Source organism: Alosa pseudoharengus, unplaced genomic scaffold (genome assembly GCF_046254945.1).
Source record: "Alosa pseudoharengus isolate Yale_2024_CS ecotype anadromous, Long Island Sound unplaced genomic scaffold, YU_APseudo_1.1 YU_APseudo_1.1_scf_2, whole genome shotgun sequence".
Lineage (NCBI taxonomy): Eukaryota > Metazoa > Chordata > Actinopteri > Clupeiformes > Clupeidae > Alosa > Alosa pseudoharengus.
In genome coordinates, this window is record NW_027468663.1 from 30,673,254 (window position 1) to 30,691,620 (window position 18,367).

The following is an 18,367-nucleotide window of genomic DNA, read 5'->3' on the forward strand; positions in this document are numbered from 1 at the left end:
TTATACTTTACTGATGTTTCTATTGGTGACCCTTTGAGACTTTATGATTGACCTTATGCGATATTGAGTGCCATTAAAAGTGGCATTAGATCAAATGTATGGTTAATTATTTAGTATCATTTTCCCTCCCCATTTAACTTTCTCTTTCTCAGGAGACTGGTGGACACCGAGGATGAGCTCAGCGACATCCAGTCTGACTCGGTGCCCTCGGAGGTGCGTGATTGGTTGGCGTCCACCTTTACGCGTCAGATGGGGCTCATGCTGCGGCGCACGGAGGAGAAGCCGCGCTTCAGGAGCATCGTCCACGCCGTGCAGGCCGGCATCTTTGTGGAGAGGTGAGGAGGGCTGGGCTCGAACCAAACCAACCAGCCAAACTCCCTTCTGCTGCTGGGCATCACTATATAAACTCACTAGCCCTGACAGTGTGTGTCACGGCTTGCAGGAGAGGGTAGGACCCAAACGCAGGGTAAGGTAGGCAAACTTGGGAAACCAGGAATCTTTACTGGGAACTTTGCAAACCACATGTACAGTATCACACAACACAAAACGACTAATAACCGACACAGACTGAGGGGAGACAGAGGGTTTAAATACACACGGGTCACAGGGCACAGGTGGACAAGGAGCAAGGTAAAACAAGAGACAGGTGGAAACCATAATTAAATTAACAGACTAATGAGGATCAGGTGAGGGGCAGAGACACAGGCACAGGGAACAGAGACACATGGCAAAACAAACAGAGGAACACATGGAACAGGACACAGGAAGTAAACAAGAGGAGCAGACATGAAGGAAAAACACTAAATGGGGAAAACAACAGACAGGAAGGACCCTTACAGTGTGTCATATATAAGGTGTATATTTATTTGATTCAGACTCATTTTTCAGAATTGAATTTGGTTCCACTTTGTGTGGTCACATTCTTCATTGTGGTTAAAAGCCTATAACAAACACTCACCAGTGAACAGTAGGCATACAGCAAACAAGGATATTTTGCAACACTATTGTTATTATGGCCTGAGTGCCATTATTCTTCATCGAAGGTGCCTCACGTTCCGTTGGTTTCCCTGTTGTTCAAGTCTGCACTGTGAAACTGCACTCCAGCATTCGTCCATGATGGCTCTGCGAGCTGAAAGCAGTGCTTGAGTCAGCGCCTCTCTCGGTGCCATACATCAGCGGCTGCCTGACAGGCGAGCAGAAGTGCCATCGCTCTGCAAAAGAGACACGTGCTGGAATGGCTCTGTGTGCGGAGGAGACGGGGCTTTTTATCATGCAGCGTAAGGCCACTCCGTCGCATTTCAGGCCACTCCGTCACATTTCAGGCCACACTGCTCAGATGAATTGGAATAGAGCAATACGTGACTGCTTCACACCAATGGCAAAGCAAAGAGTTATTAAAAGTGTGTTTTCTTTGGGGGGGGGCTTTACTCTGTGAAGGGTATCTCTTGGGTGTGAAGGTTGGTTGGGGATTTTTCCCGTTGGCTGAGTGGGGAGGTGAGGGGGTTGTGAGGGGGTTGGGGGGACTCTCTGAGTCGCTGGGACGTGTTCTTTTGAGAGGCAGCAGGCATTCCCCGCCTCATGTGTTTATCTCTCTCCTGCAGGATGTACCGGCGCACCTCCAACATGGTGGGGCTCAGCTACCCGCCGTCTGTCATAGGTGTGCTTAAGGTATCCTAACATAAACACAAGCACCAACAAACAGCATCAAAACAACCATCACACAAGCCATTTGACAGTTAACATGTCTTTGTGGCGGTAAAGATACACACTCATAAACACACACACATTCACACACACACACACACACACACACACACACACACACACACACACACACACACACACACTCATGTACACACATGCAAATAGTGAGTTCAGGAATAAGAAGTTTACTTCCTAAAAAGTTAATAAGCTGCAACCTCTCTATTCTTACAGTCCCCTACACAGCAGAAATGCATTTAAAAAAGCTCTACTGGCTTCTCAGTTCTAATAATGACGTTCATGTTTCCCAGAATGTTGACAGGTGGTCATTTGATGTGTTTGCTCTGAATGAGGCAAGTACTGAACATGCCCTCAAGTTCATCTTCTATGAGCTCCTCACCAGATACGACCTCATTAACCGCTTCAAGGTCAGTGACCAACGATGGAAACTTCTACTACAATAAGGAGATTACTAGTATTTTTTATTTTATTGAGATTATTACAAAGAAATAATGCCATGTGAAATAGTTTTCCACATCAGAAGTTCAAACACCCCAGGATATATGGAGGAGAGGACTCCTATATTGCCAATGCACAGACTGTGTAAATAACAGCTCCCCCTAGTGTACTGCATTGATTTTACCTCACTAACAATGCACCTGACACTGAATGAGTATTAATTGTGACATCACTTCCTGATAGCAACAGCAACTGTGATTTAGACACAAAACACTGGGTAATGCTCCATAGACTAGTTGAATACAATCAAAAAGGGTTGAGTGCTGTTCAGTATTTCCTGACCATGACCAGCTTGTTCTCACATTGCGTGTGTGTGTGTGTGTGTGTGTGTGTGTGTGTGTGTGTGTGTTTGTGTGTGTGTGTGTGTGCACATTTTGAAACCATCCTCAGATCCCCATATCGGCACTGGTGTCGTTTGTGGAGGCACTGGAGGTGGGCTACAGCAAACACAAGAACCCATACCACAACCTCGTCCACGCCGCGGACGTCACGCAGACCGTCCACTACCTGCTGCTCAAGACTGGCATGGTGGTGCGTAAAAAAAAAAAAACTAGGTGCAATAGGCTTAAGAATGATCTATTATTGACTCATGTATTTGCAACTGCTTCCTTTTGAGGACCTGATGGAGCTCATTGCCATGGAAGCTAAGTGACCCTGTAGCAGGGTATTCTAAGTAGAGGTCTGCGTGGGACAGATTTTTCAGTCCCGTGCCCGCCCGCTCCCTCATCATTCTGTCCAGTTCCCACCGGCTCCTAGACTAGCCGGTCCATCATCGTACAAAGCCCAATTTCATTGGTCCAAACAGCTCTGATTCGGGCATAGTTGCTCCACAATGAAAGTCCAGACCGAACTTCCGGACCACAAATGTTGTAGGCGGGGCTAAGTTCCTGGCCGCTGGCATCCAGGTTAGTCCGTTCCCGCAATAATGTGCAATTTTTAGTCGTGCTCCCACCCATATCTGTAACATTAGGTCCCGCTCCCGCCTGCTAAAGCCCGCAGGATATGCAGGAGGGATATTCAGTTTTGCTGGAGTTCAGTTTTTCAGGAGCACTTGACACACACAACTGAAAAAGGCCAGATGTCTGATTTTAAGTTTCTTGATGCTGAATGTAGGCTACTCGAACACAGCTAGACTAGCTGGCATCTGTTCTTTAGAGAGACACTAACATCTGAAGTAGCCTAGTGGTGTCTTCTTCCTCTGTCATCCTTTCGATTTTGAGTTTCGACAACAGAGCTGCAGGAAAGAACTGAAGCCACGTAGGCCTAAATGACTATCGTCAGTTAGGCTGCTTAAACCCCATTTTTTTAATGCTGCCTAACACAATAACCAGCTCAGCTAAAAGTATATACATTACTTTAATCATTTCTATATGTTATTTTACGCATATATGAATCATCTGTTTCTCCCGCACCGACAAACGCACCTCTCTCATCCCACCCACTTCTGCATAGAGCTTTCAAAACTTGTCCCGCATCGCATTCTTCTGCGTTGCGACCTGCGGGGAGTGCAGACCTCTAATTCCAAGAATGTAGTTTAGTGCCAGTATAAGTTCACTCACAGTAAACGTCTCAACAGAAGAGCCCTATGCCATTCTGCTTTCTATGTGGCGGTTTTACCATTTACTCAGAGTTAACTTACCAAGTTTATCACTGAACCACATGTGCAGAGTTACCCCCTGGGTTGCCTCCTATTGGCTGTTACTCTGGTAACCATAATGTAATGATTGTAAATCAGTGTTAATCAGCCTCAGCCACCAGCATTTCAACCATTTCCTTACTCTGCTACTGTTGTCCTCTTCCTCTCCTTTTTGTCTTCTGTGTTGTTTAATGAAGTCAATGTGCGCATTTTGCATGTCAAGCTTCTGAAACTGTGCACAGTCTGTTCACAAGTTAAGTGTGCATTCGCTTGACAACTTTAGAAGAGATACACTGTTGGGTCTAATGACAGAGTTTATGATCAACTGTCCAAGTTTGTTGCATGTACAGTAGTGTGGCGCCGGCCTGTTAAGCCATGTTATGACAGTGCAGTTGGACTGCTTGGAGCCCTTCAGTTAAGGGCACCTGTGTCAAGCGACTGCCATCTGAATCCAATTTCCCATCCGAGTCGGCCTGAAACAAGGGCCTGATGTGAGGACACTTCAAATCCCTCGAGAGGAAAGCGTTGCGGGGGCGTGGAGAGCGCCGCAAAGCCCTGCAGATTATGTCCCCAACCCAAATGCACTCCGCCATAAAGCGTGTACTTCTGTCAGAAACCGTGCTCCGCAGCTTTTAGAGAGGAATCTCACGCAAGTCTGCGCCTGGATGGGTCAAAGACAGGCAGCAGCTGTGCTTCTCAAGTAATCTGGTCATATCCCGGCACTGTAGTCGAACCATTTAATGGCTTTTGAGAAATGTATGCACATGAGAAAATGACATCCGTTTTTTTTTTCCTGGACAATTTAACAGCCTTCAGTGAGGGGAAAAGGGCTTTGAAATGCTAATCCAGGTTTAATCATCTGAGCCTCTGTAGGGGACATACAGTATGAGCAGAGGAAGTGGTACACGGAAAAAAAAAGAAAATCTACAGTACATCTACTCCTTAAATATATAAATGAATAAGAAAGAGAGAAAGAACAAAAAGAAAGAAAGAAACATATGTGAGCAGAAATTGATTTCACAGTCATTCAAGTAAAAAATGAATCTTACACTGTTAGGCAGAAAAAAAGACCGATCCAGGAGTGTTTACACAAACTTTCATTTGACTTTTAAATCAGATGACATTTACAAAAAGCTCAATTTGTTCAACTTTTTCACAGTCCCTGGACCTAGAGGCCTTTTCCGCATTGAATTAACACCTTGGCATGCCTTGTGTACTGCCAACCTCCCCTCCTCCACCCCCCCCCCCTCTCTCACACACACACACACACACACACACACACACACACACACACACAAGCACCATATACTGTACAGTATACACACATACGCTCAAAAACAAGAAATAAGCACAGACACAAACACACAACACACAACACACAACACACAACACACACACACACACACACACACACACACACACACACACACACACACATAAAATATCTAGCTTGGAGCTCCTCAAGCCCTGTTTATTTAATCATGTTAATAACGTTGCTCTGGCAGGTTGTCAACGCTGCATGTTCTGTAGATAACTGCATTACCGAGAGGCCCAGGGCTGTTTGGGAAGAGGAACAACATCAATCACCCACACCCCCTCACCCCAAGCCTCCATTAAATAAACAATCAGCTGCTCATTCATAAACTCAGAGGGCCGGAGACTCTGGCACCGAGCCGACCCTGACGTGGAGCTGGTGGGCTGGATGTGGCGCGGATCAGGCCCAGATGTGGTCTGCTGTCTCGGCTGGTACTGAGGTGGACGCTGAGACTGTGCTTGTTTGTATCCAGCCTCTGACAGGTGTTGATATTCGGCTGTAGATCAATCATGTCACTCCTATTAAAGTCTTTCAACCTGAGGAAATACACCTGTGTGAGGGGGGTCACACAAACACACATGCACACACACACACACAAAACAAACACATCAGAGAGAGAGAGATAGGTTTCCCTGCAATCAGAGACTGTACTGTTAGAGCACAGCTGTACAAATGCTAGTAGTAGTTTAATGGGCCATTATTATTAATGTGGACACCAAAACTTGCTTGTCACTGATTTTTAACTCATTAGCCTGTTGTTGTATCTTAGCATAGAGACATAAATACTGGTAGGTCTAAAGGCCAGGCTACAATGACCACGGACGGATGTGGAACGCTTGCTAAGCATATGCTGCAACACTACACGTCCACTTTAAACAATGAAACTGGCTACACCAGACGTGAGAGAGGTTTGAAGAAAATAGGTGTCTTCTATTTCTATTTTTGCATGGCACATTTCCCATGTTCAATGTGGTCCTGCCCTGTCTGCTATATGGTTTAGGAATAGGAATATAGCAACCCTCCCAAGCAGCACCTTCCTCTGGGATCTAATCCCTCTCGTATCTGCCACAAGTGAGCCAGAGCTGAGCCAGGTCCGGGCCAGATCCAAGCCAGACCCGCCTCTCATCCGGGCCTGCCCTGTAAGCTGCAGCATAATGACGTTGGTCTTTGCCTGTTGCCAGTGTATTTTAGAAGCGTGTCGCCGAGCATTCCTATAGCGGGATGACTCACTCACTCTGTGACCAGCCCCAGGCAGACCAGTTACAGTACCAACCGCATTCACTCACACACATAGGCCTAGTAGCCATTTAATCAGGTTATTAACTTGACATTAACATGACATTCATGGAGCGGCCGCTGCTTTCAGTTTCCATCAGCACACTTTCAGTCACGACTCCAGCCGAAGAAATGTACGCTGAGCAGCTATAGATAGCTGAAAGTAATGGGCTGTGCCAAAATGGGCTTGTGATGGTGAAAATGGCCCTGGTTTCCATCTATTAAATCTGGCCAGGCTGTTGTAGATGTGGAAATGCTGGTTTGTATTTACGGGTGCTTGTCCAATAGCTTTGATTGATGTTGGCCTGATATCCTCCCCTGCCTTATCTCCGCTCTGTTTTCTCTCCATCCCTTTATCTCACATCTCTTTCTTCTGTTTGTGTCCTCTCCTCTCCTTTCCTCTGTTCGACATTCTACTCTTTTCCCTCCACGTTTCTTCTCTATTCTCACACCATCTGTTCCTTTCTCTTTCTCTCCCTCTCTCTGTCCTCTTCACTCTCTCTTCTCCTCTCCACCCCTCTATCACTGTCATCTTTTACCCTAACTCTTTTCTATAAGCCTTCTTTCTCTTCTGATCTTCTTTTCCTCTTCTCTTTCTCATTCCTTCTCTCTTCTCCTTCCACTCTCTCATTTCCCCTCCTCTCTTCCTCGCTCATGCTTGTGCCCTATGCTCCACATCCTCCTCTCTCCTCCTGTCTTCTCTCTCCACCTCTTTTGGTTTTTCAGCACTGGCTGACAGAGTTGGAAATTTTTGCCATGCTGTTTGCTGCTGCTATCCATGACTACGAGCACACAGGAACCACAAACAACTTCCACATCCAGACAAGGTAACAGGTCAATTTACTTTTAAGTCAATTCCTGTCGAATAGGGAGGAAATGTGTTCTGTCTAACCAAGACATCAAAAACGCCTTTAATAAAACACAATGGGTACACTGTATTCAGTGTGTCACCATCATAAATATGTAACTCCATAAAATGTTAAAAACATTAAACATTGGATCATAAACTTAGGTGAGCTGTGCAGCAAGTAGCAACCGTGTCTGCACCACATTCAGGTCCAGTAGCCATTTCCTAATCCTACCCTATCTCTCTCTTCCACTTGCTTCCTGTTGCTTTCCACTTTCCTATCTTAATATACAGGCAAAACGCCCCAAAATATACTGTCAAAAGTTGAACATTTAACAGAAACACATTACACAAAAGAGCAGGATAAGCAGGGTATTGTGTATATAAGGGGAGAAGCCAATTTTCACCCAAATTTGGCCCAGAATCTGAATCATTTTTCAGAACCAGTGGCTTTGTGTTTGTGAGCAAACACCAACGGCCTGCTGTTTCTATGTGACTTCCAGGTCAGACACGGCCATCCTGTACAATGACCGCGCGGTGTTGGAGAGTCATCATGTCAGCGCTGCATATCGCCTCCTGCAGGATGATGATGAGATGAACATCCTGTACAACCTGTCCAAGGATGACTGGAGGTACTGTAAACAGATCACCCAGCTTCGATCTTTCCCCCCTGTTGCAGGGTCTTCAGATTCCATGCTCATACATATCATATATGCGCTGTGTATGTTTTGAACAATTCTCTAGCATAAGTTATCTATTGTTACACAAACATGTGTGGTGTCATATAGTACTTAATGACTTGTTTGAATTGTTTGTATTGTTTTATACATGTCCTTAAATGAGTGTTAAATAATAGATAATGAAGACCTATCCTATCCCAGAATCTCATCAATTCTCTCTCTCTCTCTCTCTCTCTCTCTCGCATGCTCTCTCTCTCTCTCTCTCTCTCTCTCTCTCTCGCATGCTCTCTCTCTGTGTGTTTAGAGAGTTGAGGGCTCTGGTGGTGGAGATGGTGTTGGCCACAGATATGTCCTGCCACTTCCAGCAGGTCAAGACCATGAAGAACTTCTTGCAACAACCAGAAAGGTGGGCAGTCTGCCACACACTCACACACACACACCACTCACAACACACACCCTCATACATCTCTCTCTCTCACACACACACGCACGCACACACACACACACACACACACACACACACACACACCACTCACAACACACACCTTCATACATCTCTCTCTCTCTCTCTCTCTCTCTCGCTCTCTGTCTCTCACACACACACACACACACACACCACTCACCACTCACACTTGCACTCACATAAACACCTCTCCACACCCTTTCATCTCAGGAGAGAAACTGCTGAGTAGCCCAGGGTTAGACACACACACACATACATTTGTCTTCTCTGACTCACTGCTTTGGAATGCATGAGTAGAGGTTTGGAGAACGCATTAATGTGTAAATCAACAGCCAAGTTTACATCTGTCAAAATGTCTTATATCAATTTTGCATTATGCAGTTTTTTACTATGTTCTACAGCAAGACTTAGAAGCTAATTAGATTGTGCAGAGTGTTGTTTTTGTGATTTAATGTTATTCTAGAATAGGTCTAGCAGGGGGTTTTAGCCACTTTAAATAATAAATGATTTCATTAAACATGAGAGGTAGGGCAAATTTGGTTAATCGTAAACTCTGGGTGATTTATTTTTCTAATAAGTTTTAGTGACAGATGGCTGAGAGACTACCCTTACCCAGAACATAAAAATCACCATGATGAATGAAACTGTCTCACCACCAGTTCAAAAGTTACTCTGTCTTCTCTTTTTCCACACTCCACAATCAATTCTCTCTCTCTCTCTACCTCTCTCTCTATCTCTCTGCTACTTCCATTTTTCATTTCCCTCCCCACTGCACTGCACTGCACCCCCTCCTCCCCCGCCACTCTTTGTCTGTTTTGTCTCTGTTTCGTCTTGTACATTTTAGAAAGCTTTCAAATACTCAGCACTTGGAATATGACTGAATGTTAAACAATATGCCCCACAAGTCAGTGGTTACAGCACAAATAGATCACTTTAAAATGGCATTGTTGAAAGGAGGATGAGGAGGCAGAGCCCCTTCTTCAGATGAATTTACATGAACTCTGTGACAATCAGCTCTCAAAACGATCTGCTCGTCTACTGTACATAGCAAAAATATGTTTCCAATATTCTAGGAAGTTTTGTGGGTGGACATATGGTAGTTCACTTGAGGTAGTGTGCCATTAAAGGTGTTCTCAAGCTACTGCTTTACAATAACACAATAATGGCACAGCATACATACTTTATAATACATACTATAAATTAATATGTGTCAAAACACTCGTAGAGCTTGATATTGAGTAGTGTGCTGTATTAGAATGTTGCATGCTTTGAATGACATCAACTCAAAAGCCCTCAAACTGGTTAAATTAAATAAAAATTAGGTAACACTTTACTTGACAGGATCGACATAAGAGTGACATGACACTGTCATGAACACATGACACTGTCATGACACATGAAACCTAACCCTAATCCTATAACCCCAACCCTAACCCTGACTGTAAACCTAACCCTAAACCTAACCCCAATCCTAACCCTAACTTGTTTTGACAAAAACCGAATGTCGCTTAATAACAGAAGCGTTATGTCATAAACGTTTATGACTTGTTTAAGACACGTTCATGACAGTGTCATGTCACTCACTCTTATGTCGACACTGTCAAGTACACTGTAACCCAAAATTAAATTAAAACAAAATTTTGTATGAAGAATAGCCTATTTGTGTGGTCTACCTCAGACGAGTTCAACTGAAATGTCTTTCGGACCCAGTTCCAATAAAATGGATATTGGCCTACCCAGTTGAAAAGTGTTGACATAATGAGGTTTTACGATGTCAACTCCACCTCAGGTGAAGCCAATGGTGCACACAGACACTGGCCTGAGATGTGGTAGCATATCATAAAAAGTTAGAGGAAGAGGACAGACGGAGTTGGCTGCTTTTGCTGAACACTTTAGCATTCAGTCCAGTGTCTCTCCTGAGGAAGCTTTCAGTTCGCAGGGTTTCATCCAGCCTTTGCTTCCAGCTCGGTTCCAGCTCGGTTGTCATTGATGCTGTACCAGGGGGGCTCTCAGATGTGCTTTCAGTCTGCTTATCTCTCCTTTCCGCTAGCCCTTCCTTTCCATAACATTATGTTTTTCTCATTTTTTAATAATAAAAAATTAATTTTTAAAATAAAAGTCATTCTACTGCATAGTTCCACACACACTGAGATTACACAAACACAGACAATTGTAATATGACTTACAGAGAATTAAGTAAATGAAGAAGTGTTTCAAATATTAATGCAAACAAATGAATACCAAAGTAAGGCTTCAGTAAAATAACCACACACAGAGATGTGTGCACACACGCAAATGTGCACACTGATAAGCACTAAGAAATAAGATTAAAATGAAATGCATCAGCATTTATCATAAACAGCTTATTGGGATTCGCAATGTGAAGTCTATCACAGTATGGCAAAATGGGATGTTTGAACAGACAATTTAATATCCTGTCTCTGTCTTTGATTTTATGTGTGTGTGTGTGTATGTGTGTATCTGTGTCTGTGTCTCTGTGTGTGTGTGTGTGTGTGTGTGTGTGTGTGTGTGTGTGTGTGTGTGTGTGTGTGTGTGTGTGTCTGCGTGTGTGTGTCTGTGTGCAGCATTGACAAGTCCAAGGCAATCTCTCTCCTCCTTCATACGGCTGACATCAGTCACCCTGCTAAGAACTGGGATCTGCACCATCGCTGGACCACCTCCTTATTGGAGGAGTTCTTCAGACAGGTGTGTGTGTGTGTGTGTGTGTACGTGTGTGTGTGTGTGCACGTGTGTTTCAGAGACACAAAAAGAGTAACCAAGATAAGCTGACTTTAATAGTGTGACTTGTATTTCTCTGTCACTTTTCTTTGGTCTAATATCCTGCTCCACCAAAATGATAGACGCAGGCTATTTTTAAGTGTCAGAACAAGAAGTTCCTCTTTCCAGTTTGCTCTCCGGCTTTCTCAATCAGACATCACAACAGAGCCTTCAGTCAGTGCAATAACTTCTGTCTTTCCAAATATATGTTATTGACTCTTAACCCAAAACGGAACTATCAGTCAGCGCACTCACTAATGTCTTAATGTCTTTCCAAACATCTTTTATCAATCCAAAACCGTTCGATCCAAGTGGTGGTCACGCCTTGTGGGAAATATTGACAGAATCTTTTAGATGCTTGTAGAGAAACTCTGTTGTTCCCTCGTTCCTCTTAACAACCTATTTCTGAAATGCATAGATTCCATCTCCATATTGAGGATTGTTTGTTTGCCTGTTTCTTTATTTATATATTGATCTGAGAATCGCTCATATCTTTCTCAAACAATTATTTCAGACTACAGCAGCTCCGCTGTCCCAGAGCTGGGGCAATAATTACTAATGCCATTATTCTTTCATGATGCCATTCTCCCAACAAGCCAGAGATGTTTTAGCAAATGGATTGCAATAGAGTCCTGTTCCTAAACGAAATGCATTTGTGACCTTGTCAGTTTACTTATTACAAATTACTTTGGGGTGTGTGTGTGTGTGTGTGGGGGGGGTCAGGGTCATCATTGATATACAGTATGTGTGTGGGTGTATGTCTGTTTAGGTACACTACCAGTCAAGTTTGTGGTCACTTACAAATTTCCATTACACTCCATTATAGACAGAATACCAGCTGAGATCAGTTGCATTGTTTTTTTTTTAAATCAGGGGAGCAGTTTTCAGATTACATTATGTGCTTACATAATTGCAAAAGGGTTCTTGACTGTTGTAGAAAGAAATGGCTGATCTTTAATGCAATATCGGGTAACAGTCCATAATAAGGTGCCATAATAAATAGCAAACTTGTAATTACCTAACCCTTTGTTAATATTTGTTAATTGTTACTAAAATATCTATTTGGCACAAGTTAATAGTTTTTTCATCATTAATTTAATATTAGTTGTTTGCATAAAATCTGTATGTTAATATTTTAACAAATCTATTAACTAATATTGTATTATTATTTGTTAATAGTTAACTAAATGTCTTTTTGGCACTAATTAACAGTTATTTCTTACATCATTTAAATGTTAACTGTTTATTTACAAACTATATACTAATATAAAAGTTAATGACATATTATTATTTATCTAGCTTTTCTGATTAGCTTTGTGGAGAATTTATGGAATTTATGGTTTATGGCTTTATGGTCTTGTGGGGTGTATAAGGCACACCTCTTCTTCCACTTCATCTTTATTGGATACCTTTGTGGTTGGCTGTCCTGTAATTGGTGACCCTGTCTAGTGTTTGAAAGTAGTGTACTCTTTGCCTTTGGAAGTACTATTTGGTTGCTGCTTGAATTTGGTGAAATTCAGGGGAGGGGTGTGGGTGGAACAGAGTTAGAAATATAGTTTAGTGTTTAGTATGTGATTTTCGCCGTAATTAAGCAGCTTTTTTGAGATTGGTGTTTTGGAGCCCCCTTTGGAGAAACGCTATACTGCAGCTCTGCTGCGTTTTGTCCTTGTATTGTTGCCATAGCTGATCAGAAGCGGTATGCTTTGCATTGGGTAGGTTGACTGTATAAAGCACTCTCCAGTTTGTTTTAATTTTGTTATTGTAAAATGTTGTTTACGTTAAAAACTTCGATATACCACCTGTATTATATTACTTTACATACATTGTTAGGATTTGGTAGCAATTCTAGCAACTTCTAGAACGTTTATTAATGTTTTCATTATGACCACGAGTTCATACACACGAGTCTAACGTGACTAGCTGTAAACTCCGCTAGCAACTTTCCATGCATTCAGTGTAATTTAGCTTAGTGCTCATGGAAAGTGCAATTCAGTCTAGCAGTAAATGAATGTACATTTAGTTTAGCATTATGTTTATGCATTACCTCCGTATGGTCTACGTCTGTGAGTGTTTAGTGAGTCTCAGAATATTAATAAACTCGTTCTGTGCACCTGAACATTCCATGTCGCACGTCTCCCTTGCTTGTAGGGCTGACAGTGATGGTATAGGAATCATGCATGCAATAAAGCCCATTCAACTACTTCTTTTTATTTTGCTTGTGCAGATGCTGTTTTATGTATGCCAGTGTCTGAAGGCATGTTTTGTTTGAACTTTTCCTAAAGGAATTAAGTGATAAGCCAGTTTTGGTCTCAGTCCCTTCACTGTCTGACTAATAGTTATATATTACTAATATATTAATAAAGCTTAACCAACTTTATTATAAGGGTCCCCCATACTGATAGTTATATATTACTAATATATTAATTAAGCTTAACCAACTTTATTATAAGGGTCCCCCATACTGATATTATATATTACTAATATATTAATTAAGCTCAACCAACTTTATTATAAGGGGCCCCACACTTATAGCTATATACTACTAATATATTAATTAAGCTTAACCAACTTTATTGCAAGCGTTTCTGGCGCCGACTAGAGTGGCGGCATGTCAAGGTAGCTCCGTGTTTTTTTCTTGAATTTCCCCTTCAGGATCAATAAAGTGTCTATCTGTCTATCTATTGTAAGGGTCCTATGGGGAGTGGTTCATATTGGGATAGGCAGAAGCACAGTTTAATATCAATTAGTTAAATAATAATAAGTCATTAACTTTTCTATTAGCATATAGTTTGTAAATAAACATTTAACATTTAAATGATGTAAGAAATAACTGTTAATTAGTGCCAAAAATATATTTAGTTAACTATTAACATATATTAATACAATATTAGTTAATAGATTTGTTAAAACATTAACATACAGATTTTATGCAAACAACTAATATTTAATTAATGATGAAAAAACGATTAACTTGTGCCAAATAGATATTTTAGTAACAATTAACAAATATTAACAAAGGGTTAGGTAATTACTAGTTTGCTATTTATTATGGCACCTTATTTTGGAGTGTTACCCAATATCGACATTGCCCATTATCAGCAACCATTCAACCCATCACATTTCTAGCCATCACATTCATTAACACAAGGAGAGACTTTGTTTATCGTTATTCAGTGTGAACACTTTTATCATTATGGTTATAGTTATCGTTATCGTTCTTGGTGTGAATGACCCTTAACTGAGAAAACATTTGCAATTATGTAAGCACATAATGTAATCTGAAAACTGCTGCCCTGATTAAAAAACAATGCAACTGATGCCAGCAGGTATTCTGTCTATAATGGAGTGGAATGGAAATTTCAACTGAATGAAAAATGCAAACTTTTGACCGGTAGTGTATTTGTAGTTTGCAGTTTGTGCAAAGTCTTGTGCAAACAAAAATTCTTCTATTGATAATTTATAAATAAATAGTGGCTAGTGAAAAGCCTGAATATATTAACACTTTTTGTTTCCTTTAAATTGCTTTGCTCAGTTAGTGAGTGTTGTACCATCTACAATAAAATCTTTGATCACCGATCCTGATCCAGCCGTCAAGCTTTATTGACCATCTTCAATACAGACATCAGAACTAAAACACAACGCAAAACGATCGTGAATCCAACATTTGGTGCCGTGACCCGGATGCAAGAGGAGGGGGAAGACGAGAACATCCATTCGGCGAGGTCAGACTGAGTCTTCGGGTTCAAACAGACGTCGAGGGCAGATCTTGAAACTTCACATCTGTAAGAAGAGTCTATTTTGGGGCCCGGGCTGACGTGACCAACCCCAGCTGGAAGCCTACCAAGAGGGAGGACGCTGTGTGCGTGTGCACCCGCCGCAGTGAAGAAACTCTGACCAGGTGAAAGCAAAGAGTTTTTTCTCCTCTGTGCGTGAAAAGAACCAAGAGTAAAGTTAAAAAATAAACATAATTTAGGGAGTAAATTAGAATTTTTTGATTTAAAGCTGCACATTAAGGAGAGTATTGAAGTTTGTGTCATTAAGTGTCTTGACAAGTAACATAACTATATGCCTATATCAATGATTGATGAGCGCTACATGTCATTTGATATAAGAAGTTTTCTGCTAAAGTAAACGGTTAAAGTGTACACATATTTTGGGTAATTGGAATAGATTCGTGAACGAATTAAAAGAAGTAATCGATTAACTACGGACAAGCTTGGGGGATTAAAGCTTTTCTTTTTCTGTACTGCCATTACATGCCAAGCTGTGTGGGTTTTGTGATAAAAAGCTGTGTGGGTTTTGTGATAAAAAGCTGTGTGGGTTTTGTGATGAATGCTGTGCGGGTGCCGAAGAGAAAATAGAAGGAGTTACGGTTGCTACAGTTATTATTGTTGCTGAAGTGAACTGTGTGGTTGTTTCTCAAGGTCTTTGTTTAGTTTAATGGCCTAAGACTAAACTTAGCGTTACAGTTATACAGAGAGGACACGAAATCACCAGAGGGGGGGTGTTTTGGTTGTGCAGTAGTTGAAAAGTGGGATAGGGTTTCCAACCTATGTTTTGTTGACTGGGTCAACTGTGAATTTAGCGAGAGATCGTTAAAAGTGTGAATGAGACATTAATGTTTGTCGTTGTCCAGCCGTTTTTGGGAGAAAGGAAATAGTCTGAGTTAAGTGTAACTGACACTGGTGAAATTTATTGTTGTGGCTTCATGCTGTGAGGGAAATAATTTACCAAGTGCCAGGTTACGGAGCGAGAGAGTGTTTTCTTTTCCCTGGCGGGAGCAGCGAGCGGGTGTGTGTGAGTGTGCGTGTGTGGGAAAAAAAAGGAGAAGGACAGAGAGAGAGAGGTTCCTTTTGTTTTTTTGGCCAAAGCAGGATCGCAAAAGTTGGCACTAAAACACCACACACTACTGACATATTTAAGTTAAAAGTTTAAAATAAAGGACCACGTCCTTGTACAAACACATAGTCTAACTCGTGTGGCTTCGGGCCCCAATAATAATTTGGAACAAGACATTGTGCAAGAGAGTAAGAAATCAGAGATGGCTCGCGGGCGCAATAAGCAAAAAGAAGATAAGCAAGCAGCTGACCATGATGAGGAGAAAGTGAAGCCTCAGCAGGAAGAGACATTTGCTGAAATACAAGATTATGTGTCAGATTGGATGGCGAAGAAATTTCAATTGGGCAAATTTGAAGAAAAATTGAGAGCAGATTTTGAAATTGATCCAGCATCTATTGTCCAGGGGCGCTGGCCACCTAAGAAGGTTCGTGAGGTGTATTTGAGTTGGAAAAAGCACAACAGACATCGTGAGCCCTATGCCTTTTTGTTAATGAGTCAACTAAGGCGATCTTTTATGGGGGCTATGCGGGCATCCTGCTCGCAGGAGGTGGATGCTGAAAAACACCGCACCGAATGTCTGGCAGAAGAATTGAAATCACAGGCAGGGAAAGCTGGAAAGAGGTTGCAGACGGCTGCAATTGTGGAAGAGTCGTTGAAAAAGAAGATACAAGAATTGGAGGCAGAAATTCGAGACAAGACTTGGAGAAGTGAGATGGAGAAACGTGACTTGGAGGAACAGTTGGCCGAAGCAGACATGTTGCTAGAACACACGGGAATGAGGCGAAGAAGAGCAGTCACAGCGCGCCACTCTGAGGGGAGGAGCCAACTCCTCCCACTACCACCGCCCCATGATGGGGGAGGGAGGCGTGACGGGCGGCACAGCACCCGCCTCTACCCGACACTGCATGGCTCGGACCCAGCAGCGCCACCTGCCATGGTGGAGGCTTCTGGAAGTGCAGTGGACATCTCTGACACTATCGAGCTGGGAGGCAGTTTCATCGGCCACTATCCGGCTATTGGGGGTCTGTTTGAGCCAATGAACAGCACCCCACCTGGTGGGTACCAACAACCAACAGGGAGAGGCCCCGGTTACCAACCATCTACAGCTGATGCTCAAGCCAGCATGTGCCCACCAACAGGCCTTGGCCTCTACACTCCATATGTGATCAACTGCCAACAAACCGCTCAACCCCAGCAGGGCCATTACCAGCTACCGGCCATTGGGGCTACAGCACCTACTCCAACTCCATCCATGCTGTTACCAGCGCCACCTGCAACCAACCCCCAATACCTGCCACCCGAACAAGCCAACCAAGCACCAGCGAATGATAATGCAACTGCTGTACCCGTGACTGACGCCCCATCCACATCTGATGCAAGCCAGGGAGCGGCTGCTCCCGTAACCAAGCCAAAGACCAAAAGGCGCAGACCACCAGCAGAGGGATGGGATGTCTGGGACGAATCAGCTGATGAGGCACTCATATGCCCAGTACGCACAGTAGCCAACGCTGATGGTGTGTCTGTGTTCTACCAACCAGCAAAGGGCGACGAAATCCAAAAATGGTCCGCCGCCATACAACACCCTCGGGATGCCGGACGGCATACCTGGACGAAGATAAAAGAACTCAAGGAGATGAGAGACCTGCACCCTTTTGATGCATTGAAGATCCTACATCGTGTGCTGAATGTCAGAGAAAGAGAACACCTTCGAACACTGGTCGTAACAGCTTTGGGAGACAACCAGTTGCAGTTGGATGACGCATGGGAAGAAATTCGCCAGTGGCTACGACAACAAGCAAAGGCCACAGTTGACTGGTCCAAGATCTCAGCTTGCCTGCAGAAAGAGGGAGAGTCTGTGGATGCCTACGGGAACCGCTTCATTGAACTCTATCTGCAATACGGGGGAATGAACCACGACTCGGACACCATCGCAGCAGCCACCGAGGCACCTTTGAAGAGTCAATACCTTCGGGGGCTCCTGCCTGACGTCCAAAAAGGAGTAAAACTCATTTTTGCCAACTGGGAGGATGACAACATTGATTTCCATCAAGTCATGAACTGTGCCATCAGAGTAGCACGCGATACTGAGGTGAAGATCAGAAACCTGAATGCCAACAAGAGAGAGGGCAAGGAGACGCGAGAAAAGAAAGGGAAGTGCCACAGCTGTGGGAAGACAGGTCACTGGAAAAGAGATTGCAAGGAAAAGCCAAGAAACTGGAAGTCCTGCGGGGAAGAACCAAACCGCCGGAGGAGAGATGAGGGGTCCGATGATGAGGACAAGAAAACCATGTTGAAACGATTTAAAAACCTGAGC

General features: G+C 43.1%; 1 protein-coding gene across 1 annotated transcript in view; it reads left to right on the forward strand.

The window, feature by feature from the left end:
* The window catches only part of pde1cb (phosphodiesterase 1C, calmodulin-dependent b), a 105,476-nt gene that overhangs the window by 73,279 nt on the left and 13,830 nt on the right, over window positions 1-18,367 (forward strand). The window contains exons 6-13 of the mRNA XM_076293217.1: window positions 153-335; window positions 1,602-1,668; window positions 2,013-2,129; window positions 2,611-2,751; window positions 7,173-7,273; window positions 7,797-7,925; window positions 8,278-8,379; window positions 11,022-11,142. Coding sequence (XP_076149332.1) covers window positions 153-335; window positions 1,602-1,668; window positions 2,013-2,129; window positions 2,611-2,751; window positions 7,173-7,273; window positions 7,797-7,925; window positions 8,278-8,379; window positions 11,022-11,142 — 961 coding nt within the window. The remainder of the gene's footprint in view (window positions 1-152; window positions 336-1,601; window positions 1,669-2,012; window positions 2,130-2,610; window positions 2,752-7,172; window positions 7,274-7,796; window positions 7,926-8,277; window positions 8,380-11,021; window positions 11,143-18,367) is intronic.